The sequence below is a fragment of the Hypomesus nipponensis genome, chromosome 14, assembly GCF_054491055.1.
Source record: "Hypomesus nipponensis isolate SF chromosome 14, ASM5449105v1, whole genome shotgun sequence".
Lineage (NCBI taxonomy): Eukaryota > Metazoa > Chordata > Actinopteri > Osmeriformes > Osmeridae > Hypomesus > Hypomesus nipponensis.
In genome coordinates, this window is record NC_140374.1 from 4840001 (window position 1) to 4854465 (window position 14465).

Sequence of the window (14465 nt, forward strand, 5' to 3'; positions counted from 1 at the left end):
GGCAGCGCTACTATGTCTCCACACTGCAGGTGCTCTCTCTCTATTCCCTCGTTTATATAGCCAGGAAGAGAAGTGGATATTCAAGGGATGTGTGTGTAGTGTGTGTATGTGTGCGTTTTGTTTGTTTGCCACGGTTAAGGGGAGTCTTTTCATCGTCATGGTTACAGACTGTTTGTTTCCCTCTCTCCCCCTGTCCTCCTCTCTCTCTCCCTTGTCTCCCCTCCCCCCTCTCCAACAGGTCTCCAGTCATATCCAGGTTTTAGCCCGGAGGAAATCCAGAGAGTTCCACTCCAAACTGAAGGTGAGACTGCGCATGCAGGAACACAGCCCGGGGCTCCGTCGAGCCCACCTACAGTAGCAACATGAGCAATAGTAGACAGTTGGATTATGGGTAAAGGCTGCCCAGCCTGTGTGTACCCGTGCCTTCCTGGTTTGGGTTGCCGTGGTGACGGATAGGATGCCTGACGCAGTGACTCCTGTATCCCAGGCTCCTAATTACCAACATCCGTGGGTTCTTATTGGCTCGGTCCGCTCAGCCCCCCCCCACCCCTCCCCCTCCAGGCATAATTACTTCCTGTAACTAACAAAAGAGTGCCCAGTCTTCCAGTCTGAGGAATGCTAATTGACTGGCAGGGTCTCTCTCTGTGTCTATCTCTATTGTGGTCCTATGTGTTCTACTGGGGTTTTATAGCTCCACCCTCCTCTCTCTCTCTCTCTGTGTGTGTGTGCAGGTCACCAGGATGGTGAGTAGTTACCCTGACCTCATTTAGAACCCCCCCCCCCCCCAGGCTTCTGCCCTGTCTGTCTACCTGTCTGTCTGCCTATTTTACCTGTCTGTCTACCTGTCTGTCTGCCTATTTACCTGTCTGTCTACCTGTGTGTCCACTTGCATACCTGGCTGTCTGGCTGTCTGGCTGTCTATTGTTCCGTGTGTCAATTCACCTATCTGCCTGCCTGTGTGTCGGCTTGTCCGTGTGTCAGACAGAAAGGTTTTCCTCTGCAGTTCGTACCGCGGCTCCCAGCTGCTGCTGCTGTGTCTGTCTGTCAGCCAGCCAGCCAGCCCTCTCATGCTGCTGCTTGAAGCCACTGAGCCTGGGCCTTCACTGACCTCAGCCCTCCCCTGCTTTATCCGCCATGGAGCCTGTTCCCTCGTCTTGACTTTCCTCATTAACATATTAGAATCGACATGGATGCCCTGCTGGGATTGGTTATGGTTGAGATGGTTGGCAAGTTGTCTCCGGGAGTCGTGCTTGGTCATGCCCCTGTTTCACTTCCTGCTTCCTGTTCCCGCGGTGACAGGACCTCCTCCTCTCTCTCTCTGGAGGGAAATGTCCCTGTGTCCTCATAGAAACCAACCTGTTCTCTCCCGCCCTCAAAAGGGCAGAGAGCATTGGCAATGTACACACACACACATACACACACGCAAACACACAGAAGCAAGGTCCGCTGCTGAAGTATCCTCGGACCAGAGGAGAGGCAGAGGTCGCCGTTTCCGAGCACGGGCAGCATGTGAGCCCGGTTTGTGTACGAAACGGACCCTCTCTCTCAGTGCACCGTCCTCCAACCCGGGTTGTTTCGGTAATCCTGATAACAATCAATAGCATGGGGTTTGCAACCTGCCTGTGGGTCATGTGAGGCACTGCGACCTGCCGCAGAAGCCTGTGCTGGTTTGCCTGAGGCTCGTTGCTGTTGTTGACGCTGGCGTTGTCGTGGTTGTCCAGGACCAGAACGTGAAGGACAAGGCCCTCCAGAGCATGGCCTCCATGTCCTCGGCCCAGATCGTCTCGGCCACGGCCATCCACAGCAAGCTGGGCCTTCCTGGACTACCCAGACCCAGCTTCCCTGGGGCAGCAGGGGTGAGACACAACCACACAGACACACACACAGACAGACAGACACACACAGACACACACAGACAGCCACACACAGACACACAGACAGACAGACAAACCGACACACACACAGACCCACACACACACAGACAGACCGACAGACACACACAGACACACACAGACAGACAGACAGACACACACACAGACCCACACACACAGACACACACACACAGACACACACAGACAGACACACACACACAGACACACACAGACAGACACACACACACAGACACACACACACAGACCCACACACTCACGCACACACAGACACACACACACAGACACACACACACAGACCCAGACACACAGACACAGACAGACAGACACACACACACACGCAGACCCACACACTCACGCACACACAGACACACACAGACACACACAGACAGACACACACACACAGACAGACACACACAGACAGAGACACACACACACAGACCCAGACACACAGACACAGACAAACACACACACACACACAGACCCACACACTCACGCACACACAGACACACACACACATAGAGACAGATACACTTGGAGACATACACACTCACACAAATTGATACACACACACTCATAAGTTTCAGCTAAGAAATCTAGGATCAGAAGTGCATAGTTTTAACAGTGTTTCTGTGGTCAGACAGAGTCAAGGAACAGTCTGGATTTATCAGGCACAGTGCGAAGTTGGATCTTACCAACCAGGCATGATGAACAATTATAATATTGCAAATACAGTCCGGCAAAAACATCTCAAATACAATATTGCATAGTTGCAGGATTAATAGATGATAGCATAATCAGAAGTGCGATATCCAACCATTTTTTGGGTGCAGTCTGTTGTGAGATAGTAGTACAACAGGATATTAAAAACAGCATACAGAGAAAAGACAGATTTGCAGGACAGAGGAGCAGACATGTACTGCTAAATGCTCACGACTGAAGAGCTCGCCCAAGCTTATTTCTACTCATGTCGAAATGAAGCTTTGAAACCACCACATAGGACTTCGAATAGCCTGCTCGAAAACAGTCGATAGGAGCAGGAACAACAATTCCGACGTACGTGTACTTCTAACAAACCCGTCCAAACTGAACTCCTCTGTTGCCTCTGTGTTTAGTTCTGGCAGGGTATGATGTCAGCCGGACAGCCGGGATCCTCACAAGAGTAAGTCCTCCTCTCTCTGCTGCCTCGCACCCCGCCTCCATCACCACCTCCCTCCTGGCCAAACGACCTCACCCAACCAGACAGCACGTTCCCACTGTAACCCACTGTGAAGACAGCGAGTCCCTGTCGTCTGATACCCCTGGCCTCCCAGACCCCCCCCTGTGGAGGCCAGGGAAGCACTCCTCATTACCCCCCCCCCCCCCCCCGAGCAGTAAAAAGCAGTGAACAGAGCCCCCTCATCATACAGGAGGGCTGTCGGCGACCGGCGTCGCGTGCGCCATGACGCGTCATGAAGCTGTTCACGCCGAGCCATTGTTGCGTCTGCTCTGACCTGGTCACGATGCTGATTACCTGTGTGTGTGTCTCTCTGTTCAGTGTCAAGCCCTTCACCCAGCAAGCCTACCCCATCCAGACCGCGGTGACCACCATCTCAGGTGAGCGTGCCCCCACAGGGCCCCCGCTGCAGGGCCCCCGCTGCAGAGCCCCTCAGTGCAGATAGAGGGACGCCGGTTGGCTGATGGCTTTAACGACCTGGCATTAAGGACCAGGGGATTTCTTTAGTTCGAAAGGGGTTTTGAATTTACAGCTCTTTCTGTGTGTGTGTGTGTCTGCAGTGGGGGAGGGGGGGGGGCGCATCTGTTTGTTTGTGTTCACGTCTGTATGTGTGTGTGTTAATACGTGCGCGCGTGTTAATATATGTGTGTGTTAGTGTGTGTGTGTGTGTGTTAAAGGCAGGGTAGGCAATTTTGTTGCAAAGCACTTTTGTCATATTTGCCTAAATAAATGTAACATCTTGATAGCAACCAATACGTCTAAAGGTTTGACGTTAATATGAAATTAATCCGACATCTGTGGGTGTCGCAAGACTTTGATAAACACAACCATCATTAAGCCGTACCCTGACTAATGATTGGACGGGCCATCTGTCTGTCTGCCTAGTTGCGTGCACTCTGCCCCTGCACTCAATGCGCATTTCTATAGGTTTGTAGGAGTGGCTTTGAAGAGAGGGGGTGGGATATTATGGTTTGAATCGTATGGAATTGTAGCTCAAATAGCTAGCTTCGCACAACTTGCCTATAAAACCTTTAATACGTGTGTGTGTTAATATGTGTGTGTGTGCGTCAATATGTGTGTGTTAATGTGTGTGTGTTAATATGTGTGTGTTAATATGTGTGTGTGTGTGTGTCAATATGTGTGCGTTAATGTGTGTGTGGTAATGAGTGTGTGTTAATGAGTGTGTGTGTGTGTTAATGAGTGTGTGTGTGTGTGTGTGTATTAATGTGTGGTGTATTAATGACTGTGTATGTGTGTATTAATGTGTGTGTGTATTAATGACTGTGTATTAATGTGTGTGTGTGTATTAATGAGTGTGTGTATTAATGAGTGTGTGTATTAATGAGTGTGTGTGTTCCCCAGCGTACGAGCCCCCCCGCCCCCTCGCCCAGCGCCCCCGCCTGGCAGGGCCGCTCTGTGGGCACCACCAAGCTGAGGCTGGTCCAGTTCTCCTCCTTCCTGGAGCAGCAGAGGGGCCCTGACGATGTGAGCAGCACACACACACACACACATATTAACACACACACACACGGACACACTGGTGCACACACACATGGACACACTGGTGCACACACACACACACACACATATTAACACACACACACGGACACACTGGTGCACACACACACGGACACACTGGTGCACACACACACGGACACACACACACATCACGCACTGAAACAGAGACACGCACACAGGTACACGTATGCGATTCGACACATAGATACAATACATACGGTTATGAACACGCGCATGCTAACATTCACCTAAACATTCACACACATACAAACACACACACGAGAGAGAGAATGGAGCACAAACAACAGTGACGTCTATTTGGCTGTCCTCCAGAGACACTGACTTCTGTATACATGTGCTGCTAGTCCACACAAGCAATCTGTCATTCTGCCACTGTTTGCAAGCAATCATTTTTCTTTATATATCTTTAAGACAGCAAACATTTATCTTACCATATCTTTCATACTTGGACAGTGGGTGTTATTCTTAGTGTACGCACCAGTGACTTTGAAACAACCCTGTAGTCTTCAAACAAGGTGTCTGATAGAAATAGAATACTAGAATGGCCAGATGTCATCCAGACATTGTCGGACCATATATTCTACAAGAATCCAACACAAATATGGAGCGTGCATTTCATATTTCCCCCTTCGTCTTCGTCTCTCTTTCTCCTCTCTCCCTCCTCGCCATTTATTTTCTCCGTCTCTCCCTCTCTGTCTTGTCCCTCCCCCCTCAGCACCTGTTTGTGCACATAGGCCAGACCAGCTACACATACAGCGACCCCCTGCTGGAGGCAGTGGACATAAGGCAGATCTACGACAAGTTCCCCGAGAAGAAGGGAGGCCTCAAGGAGCTGTTTGGGAAAGGCCCTCACAACTCTTTCTTCCTCATCAAGTTCTGGGTGAGTGTTAGTGTGCGTGTGGTGCGTTTCTGAGGTTTTCGTGACCACAGGCGCGTGTTTGCGAGTGTGTGAGAGACTGAGGGTTCGCGTGTGACTGTGTGTGGGGGTGGGAGTGATTGTGTGTCTGTGAGGGAGTGAGTGTGTGTGTGTGTGTGTTTGGGATTGACGGCGTGTGTGTGCGCGAGGCGTGTGTGTGTTTGTTGGGGACATGATGGTGCCTTTGTTTGAACACCTGCCCTTCGACAGGTGAGTGAGATTATGGGAAACCACTGTAGCTTTATCTTTCCCTCCCTCCCTCCCTCCCTCCCTCCCTCCCTCCCTCCCTCCCTCCCTCCCTCCCTCCCTCCCTCCCTCCCTCCCTCCCTCCCTCCCTCCCTCCCTCCCTCCCTCCCTCCCTCCCTCCCTCCCTCCCTCCCTCCCTCCCTCCCTCCCTCCCTCCCTCCCTCCCTCCCTCCCTCCCTCCCTCCCCCTGTTCTGTTTCTCTTTCCACCTCGCTTTTTCTTTGTGTGTCTCTCTCATACACACACACACACACTTTCTATCGCTTCTCTGTCTCTTTGTCTCCCAAACACTGTTTGGTTCTACTGTTCGCTCCCTCTCTCTCTCATATTTACTACATGTCTCAGGGGCTGTGCCCAGGGCTTCCGTGAAACAGCAGATGTTGGCCACAAAAGACGATCTGTTTGATAGCCAGAGCCACCGGAACGGCTTCAGTTAACACGGTCTTAAAGGCTTTTATCAACCACCTCTCCATCACACTCCACGACCAGTCAGGAAGCACATGGATACATGCTCAGAACTAGATACAACAGAATATATATAACCTTCTTACCGAACAACGGGGTGACTGCTCTCTCGAGATGAATACTACACACTCAGCTTGAAGTGTCTAGTATTCTCCTCTCCTGATGTGCTTTTGCACATAGATGTGAACTGCGTGCTTGCACTGACTTTGATGTCCGAGAAGCCTTTGGTTCGGTGACAGAGCATTGCATTAGGCAAGTGTTGAGGTTTCTATCTATGATTCTATCGATTTAGTTCAAGGTATGATTCATTTGATGGCAATGTTTGTTTTTGTTAAACATTGTTTATAATAGTTTATTCCTTGACTCGTCCTGAATAGTATTACATGTTATAAAAAGATTTCACAGAACGACATTCTACATTTCCCTGAACATCAAGCTAGAGTACCTGTCCTGGCCACCTGGGGGCAGCCTTGTCCTAGTACTTTTATTTTTTTATCGATTTTCTATTACATACTGTCCCTTTTAAGTGCTGTTGGAGCCCTGACCCCTGACCTGTGTTTGAACCCCCCCCCCCCCCAGGCGGACCTGAACTGCAACGTGCAGGATGACTCTGGGGCGTTCTACGGCGTGACGAGCCAGTACGAGAGCTCCGAGAACATAACCATCACCTGCTCCACCAAGGTGTGCTCCTTTGGCAAGCAGGTGGTGGAGAAGGTGGAGGTAAGAAAATGCTCTGGGCTCCGTCATGAGGAGGGCAGACCAGGAGTGGTTTGTGGTTTACCCTGCCTGCGTGCAGACTAGGAAGGGGAAGCGCAAGGCCGGCCATTTATCTCTCCTTCCTTCCCTCCCTCCCTCCTTCTCTCTCCCCTCCCCCTTTTTCTGCCGTTCCCCCCTCCTTCCCTCCTTCTCTCTCCCTTCTCCCCCTCTTTCTTCTTTATCCTTCCCCCCTCTCCTAGACGGAGTACGCCAGGTTTGAGAACGGACGTTTCGTGTACCGCCTCAACCGTTCTCCCATGTGCGAGTACATGATTAACTTCATCCACAAGCTCAAGCACCTGCCGGAGAAGTACATGATGAACAGCGTGCTGGAGAACTTCACCATCCTGCTGGTGAGTCGACCCCGGAGGGCCAGGGTCCTGACATCGTTGTGCACTCCAGTTATTTGGTGTATGTGTGTGTATGTGGGAGAGAGACGGAGAGAGAGAGTCAGACACCAGACAGAGAGACAGAGACGGTGAGTGAGAGGGAGGGAGAGAGAGAGAGAGAGAGAGAGAGAGAGAGAGAGAGAGAGAGAGAGAGAGAGAGAGAGAGAGAGAGAGAGAGAGAGAGAGAGAGACTGACTGACTGACTGACTGACAGACAGACGGAGACAGACAGAGACAGACATAGACAGACATACATAGACGGACAGAGACACATACAGACAGAGACACAGACAGAGAGACAGACAGACGGAGGGAGGGAGACACAGACAGACAGACAGACAGAGACACAGACAGACAGACATAGACAGACAGACAGACAGACAGACGGAGGGAGACACAGACAGAGACACAGACAGACAGACACCGACAGACAGAGACACAGACAGACAGACACAGACAGACAGAGACACAGACAGACAGACAGACAGACAGACAGACAGACAGACATAGACAGACAGACAGACTGTCTGGTGTGATGTAGCAGCAGCGTTCATGCCTGCCTCCCTGTGTTGCAGGTGGTGACCAACAGAGACACCCAGGAGACTCTGCTGTGCATGGCCTGCGTGTTCGAGGTGTCGAACAGCGAGCACGGCGCTCAGCACCACATCTACAGGCTCGTCAAAGAATAACACACACACACACACACAGAGTGGGATGAAACACTCGCTCTCTCTGTGGAATAAACACTACATATGAACGTTCACATCTACCAGCTGGCCATGGAACAATAACACACACACACACGATCCAGACCGAATGATTGACTGAGAGGTACTTCTCTGCCCAAGGGAGTCTTCTCTGCTCTGTATGTGATCGTAAAGAGGCCTGGTGGACAGAATGACCCTGTGTATAGCTGCTGTTGTTCGTGCTTGTGGGCTGGACATGAATCAACCTCTTGACGAATTGGATCTAGACTACAGAAAGACTGGAAACCCTGTGTCAACAGGCTGTGCCTCTGCTACAGACTACTACCCTAGCCTCTGTGGGCACATAGGGGTGGAATCTTTTATGGACAATAATATAATTATTATTTTATTTTGTTGTATTTTTAATGTATACGTGTATAAGTGCAGCTGTAAATTTGTGGTTGTGACAGTTGTGTTTCGATTTTTTAATGTACATAATTAGGTTGCTACCAGTAGACCCAGCCTAGAATGTGACCTAGCACACATTCAACAACTGAGAACAGGAACTTAGAACATGGAATACAATTGAATGAGGTGATTGGAAGGCCTTCTACATGGAACCAGGTCTGGTATAATGCCAAGATCACTGCTAGAAGCTGATTGCATTTAAAGAAGCCTTGCTTGAAGAGGTAAACACGACACTAGTCAAGGCCTCTGGCCTTTGTCACACACCTATGTGACAACAAAAATATCCCAAAGACAATAGATGCTTGACATTTTATTACTAGTCCACTCCAGACATCCACTTCTGTAAAACTTGTACATAATATGAGACTGTGACCAATGGTGGTAATTGTCTCTGCAACTCCAGTGACAATAACAGGCCGAAAGAATGAATGACACAGCAAATTCAGGTGGTCCACTCAGCAGTTCTCTCTGGGTAAGGCAGGGAGGAGGCCCTGGGAGGATCGACCGGTCCGAGTCATGAACTGTTACTGTACACACACACAGCAGAAGCACTGGAACACACAGCACTGCCAGCGCGAGCCAGAGATCTGTAACCCTCTCTGTTCTGAGCTGCTAAAAGTCCCACCAATTCAAAATCGCAGAACTTTATCGGGTTGAGGCAACTTAACAGCGGACATCACGTTGCATCCCCACACACGCACATACAGTACTGCGGAGGAGTCCTAAAGCACTTAGATAGTGCCTCTCTATGGTAGTGTAGAATGACGGTGATTGGCTGAGTTTTGGCAGCATCAGTGCCACACCCCGGGTCACCCCCCACCCTAACCCTCTCAGCTCCGCAAACACAACCGAGTCTGGAGTCGATGGATGCCTCCACACCTGCCGATGAAAGGATCCCACCTGTGACCGACAGTGCTTGAGACTCTCCAGCCTTACTCCGCTTGCCGCCTCTGCCCGTGGGGCCCACAGGACTTCAAGCCTTAAAAGGGACAACTGTGATGAGTTACGACCAGAGAAGACAATGACCGAATTCACAGGAGTTTTTTTTCTTTTCTGGATAACGTACACGACAGAAATACTTTTGCCTTGCCTATCAAAAACCAAAAATCCAGAACCAAGCAGGCGCCGGTGTGGTTCAGGTCTGCAGAGTAGCAGGATGTGCCTTGGGTCGGGATGCTTCACATTCGAGAGAAAAGACACACGGACGGAAAAACCAAATATAGAATTTAATACCGACATGAAAGGAAGAGATCACCAGAATGCCTTCTCCTGTGCCGTCACAGTAAAACAATTCAGGCTTCTTAATTGTCAGTCATTGTCTTTATTGTCATCACGTCAGTAGACCTGTGTTCAAGTATAGCTACATCTTGAGTTCAATCGGTTTTCAAGGAGCGTAAGTGTTGACGACTACAAACAAGTTCAACCGTTGAGTTGTTTATATTTCATAATGTTAAGGACGTTGGGCTTGAACCCGAATTGCAGATTCCTAATGTGACTGTTTTATGCCATCACTATATGAATGTCACAGAGGTAGATGAGAGGAGGCCTTACTTGGCCTGAATTGCTAGAATGTCACTACTGGGGAAAATGACTTATGTCGCAATCATATGCATTATATGAACCTATCACCCCACACTAAGACCCCACAGTCAATCAGAACAGTCCTGGACCTGATGGATTCTAAGTAAACTTGTCTGTCCTGGTGTTTTTGAAGATGTTGAGTGAGTTGGTTCCATATCTGTGAGGTATTTCCCTGTAACAGACACTAACTCTGTAAGATTTATTGATGAACACAGTAACAGCAGGTTCTGTTTGATTGTGCTCCATGTGTACATCTCAAGACAGACCTGAGTCAAATATGTGTTCCACATATAAGACTTAGCTGAGCTATGCTTGGCTCTGGCATGTGAGGGAGGACTTTTCAAGTGCACCTCGAAGTATGTTCAATATTTTGAGTTTTGACCCTTGGTCTGCCTCTCTAAACGGTATATTTTGTGTGCAGAAGATTTTAAAAAGGTGCTTTGTATAAATAAGATAATGTATTCAGAGTTTGGTACAAATGTTTCATATCTCTAATATTCTTAAGGATTGAAAGTGAGAATTTTGAGGATAATAATTGTGTGTTGTCACTGCACAGGGTCTGCTCTTGGCTTTGTAACTTTTTCCTCATTGCTAAAATGTTAGTTATTTTATAGGTTTCTAGAAACTTTGTATGCATATAATAGCCAATTGAAATAAACGGCAGTTCTGATCTATTTCCTTTTTTACATGTATTTATAATTGTTTCTATTTCTATTACCACGAAAAATGCGCAAAACTCGTTTAAAACAGCAGGTGGCGTCTTAGTACCAAAAGAACGTGAGGAACAATATAATACAAATTGGTCTTGTGAAGAAAAACAATGGAAGCCTATAAAGATCTGTGGCAGGTTCATTGTTTTTGTTTTGAAATTGCTTTGGATTTATTGTGCGCTTCTGTTTCACAGAAATCTTGTTCTATGTTGAGGTATCACGAGTATCACCCTTATCATACGTTTCGAAGTTTCCTGGGTGAGCTGTCAAATGCTGTCAACTAGCTAGGCCCATACCTTAAACTTAACCCTGTCCCCACGTCCAGAATGTAGTTGTTCGGAATTAATTTGATTTAATCATTTCCTATCCTATTTTGTCAATCTTCTTTGTCTAAATCTCCTGGTTTGACGTAGGAGACAGAGAATAAACTGGTGTGATCACCTTTAACCAGGGGATATAGTCGTATTTCATCAACAAACTTGACATCCCGACCTCTTGCCAGGTCAGCGGATGGTAAGCCCCCGGGCACGGGTATTAATATGTACACAAACACTGGGACAACAATCCTGCTTTATAATCGCCGGCGGGGAAAAACAAACAAGAAAAAACATTTTCGTGGTTTATTTTATGCGTATATTCTTGACCTTAAATCCTTTGAAACAACCTGACTTTAAAAGTCAAAGGTCAAGCATGGTTAACACGTGTGGTATAGAAAAACAGGAGATCCAGACAATTGTGTATTTTTCCCTTTTAATGCCATACTGATCCTAATTCATTTTTACAAATCTAGTGATTCTGTTTGTATTAGCATAGCCTATTATGAACTACTGCCTACAGTTTTAAAATGGTATACCCATGTAAATTGGCAGCAGAGCACAAAAAAAACTTACAAGTAGTTGCTTTGTCATGTGATCAAGAGAGTGAGAGAGAGAGCGTGGAGACATTGGGCAGGAGAGAGAGCGAGAGAGCGCGCGTGGAGAGCTTGGGGAGGAGAGAGTCCCGTTGCGCGCAGAGGGCGTTCCCTATTCGAGTGCGGCTCCAAACTTCTCGCCTCAGAATAGAACTGCGTCTCCAAGGCGAGGAAGGACGCTCTTTTCACCACTCAATGCTGGGACTGGAAAATGGGGGGATGTTCCCAGCAATAAAGTATCGGAGGGCTCCCTGCCTTCCTCGGAAATCAATGTTATAGGACTAAGAGGATTGGGAAGGATATGCTTCTTTGAAAAAATTGTGAACTGTTTTCCTCCTGGCATGGAAAGTGGGACCACGAGTTTATAGGCAAGAGGGTAAAAAAATTAAGGATTTACTGAACACGTCTCTTTCCTGGACCAGGTATGGATCCAGACGAATGCAAAATCTCGGTTTGGGTGTGCCGGGAGGAGAAGCTAGTCTCCGGGCTGTCCAAACGCACCACCAGCGCCGATGTTGTGAAAGTTCTCCTGGAAGATCAGAACTTGCAGCAAGGTGCGTCCGCGGCGATGCTGTCCGGCGCGCCACAGTCCTACTGCATTGTAGAAAAATGGAGAGGGTTCGAGAGGATCTTACCCAACAAAACAAAAATCCTCCGTCTCTGGAGCGCATGGGGGGATGAGCAGGAAAACGTGAGGTTTGTGCTGGTGAAAACGGACGCGTCATTACCGAACAACGGGCCAAGGAGTGCTGAGGCGCGCGTCGTTCAGAGCAAAGACAGCCCATGCGTTTTCAAAGGAGCGCCGCGGGTCACTATGGCTATCACCCAGGAAAAGCAACGGCGAATTGTCAGAAAAGCTTTTCGAAAGTTGGACAAAATCAACAAAAAGAAAGAAGAGTCTGTGACCAAGGACAAATCCTCTGTGGAGAAAATGGAAACCCTGGTGCACTTGGTGATATCTCAGGACCACACCATTCGCCAGCAGATCCAGAGGGTCACAGAACTAGACAGAGAGATCGACAGGTACGAGGCAAAAGTACACTTTGACCGAATCAAAAGACATGGCATAAACTATGTGCAGGACACATACATGGTGGACTCGAGTTCGGAAACGGTCTCGAAAGTACAGAAGGACATCCCGTGCACAGCGGAGGCCATCGCTCAGTTTGAGGAGTACGCGCGCAGATGCGAAGAGGTCATTCGGCTTCAGGAGGAGGTGACTGAGCGCGAGGCGCTCATGGAGAGCATCACAGGTGAGATCCAAGAAGAACTCAACCAAAGGTGGATGAAACGACGACGGGAAGAGCTCTCGTGCAAAGATACAGACAGTTTAGCCGACTCTGTGGACTTGAGTACGGCAGCTGCTGCAGCTCCGTCCGCTGGCGCAACCTCCGGGCCCGCGGAGCCAGATGTTGACAGTTTATCGGAGAACGACTTGGTAGTGGAGGAGGAGAGAATCAAAACACAGCTAGACACGAGTTTATACATCGGTCTCCGTTTGAACACGGATTTAGAGGCTATTAAGGGTGATTTGGACTTAAGCCAGGAGTTATGGGACGCGAAAGAAAAAGAGCTAACGGCTTTGATGGCCAAAGTAGACGCAATGGATTTAATGGAGGAGAAACTCATCGAGGTTGTTGAAGAGGAGTCCGCTGTTGTTGAAGAGGAGTCCGCTGTTACCGAGGCTGACATTTTGCCCTCCTTGGAAAAGGGCGGGTGGGTGGAGCAGGCTCGGGGTCTATCCAAGACCTGCAACACAAACGACGAGGACTCGGACACCGGCCTAAGCTCAATGCATAGCCAAGACTCGGACAATCCCCCCGTGTGCGAGTCACTGGTTTAACTTGGATGGAGAACTTAAATAACTTTATAGTGTATGCAAGCAGCCTACAAACTCAGGGGCAGTGTGATTCTCCAAGAATAATACACTACTGTACATCAGCATGGACACACAGTATATTAGCAAGTCTGTACCCATCGCCAATGCACACAAAATAGCTATGAGGAATTGTGTATATTGAAGTATAGGCCTTATTACCACCGATACCTAAGTTGGCTATGGATTGGCCCAGCTAATATTTAAGATAATTGAAAAGTTGATGCTAAAATGATGACACGTGTGGAAAGCTATAGCTACAGCTTGCTTTTGACTCACACAAGTATTATTTATATAAACAATGTCTAGACTATGGATTGTACGCCGGCACTGAGACATAACACAGCGGTAGCGCCATTCAGCGTATAACCATGAACTTAATTATGGAATTAAAGTGTAAAAACATGCTCAATTTGTGTTGTTCAGTTCTGTGCGTGAAAGCTAACTATAATCAAGTTTACTTGTGAAAATGTTCGACATAAGTTGACCAGCATTCCTTGCGTGCAAGCGCCCACGCCTCGGCAGTTTGCTGTGTTCTGGTCGATGTGTTTGTCATGCACGGTTGTAGTTAATTGGATTTTCAGAACCAGTGACGCGTAAACTGTTGCATTAATTATGACAAGTGGAAATGCATACCTATCACAGGTTGGGTATAGCTAATGCCGACGGAACTTTCCAAAGGAACCCCTTTTCTATAGCGGAATGCTGTAAGAATAGCTTATCTGCAGTGCACAAGGGTAGTGAGTGGTGGCGACGACGATTGTTCACAAACCAACCGTGCGAATTCCAGACTATTACGGTAGCAAGAACTGTTAAATA

General features: G+C 48.4%; 1 protein-coding gene and 1 pseudogene across 1 annotated transcript in view; both read left to right on the top strand.

The window, feature by feature from the left end:
• LOC146258326 (transcriptional enhancer factor TEF-1-like) overlaps nt 1-10824 on the top strand; it is a 30670-nt gene extending 19846 nt beyond the window's left edge. Inside the window, 11 exon segments of the mRNA XM_084672228.1 lie at nt 239-301; nt 732-743; nt 1722-1856; nt 3005-3051; nt 3427-3485; nt 4468-4480; nt 4482-4590; nt 5360-5524; nt 6850-6990; nt 7227-7379; nt 7991-10824. Coding sequence (XP_084528354.1) covers nt 239-301; nt 732-743; nt 1722-1856; nt 3005-3051; nt 3427-3485; nt 4468-4480; nt 4482-4590; nt 5360-5524; nt 6850-6990; nt 7227-7379; nt 7991-8104 — 1011 coding nt within the window. The 3' untranslated portion in view covers nt 8105-10824.
• Nucleotides 10825-11591: 767 nt separating this feature from the next.
• LOC146258327 (ras association domain-containing protein 10 pseudogene) lies at nt 11592-14053 on the top strand (annotated as a pseudogene).
• The last annotated feature ends 412 nt before the right edge of the window (nt 14054-14465 follow it).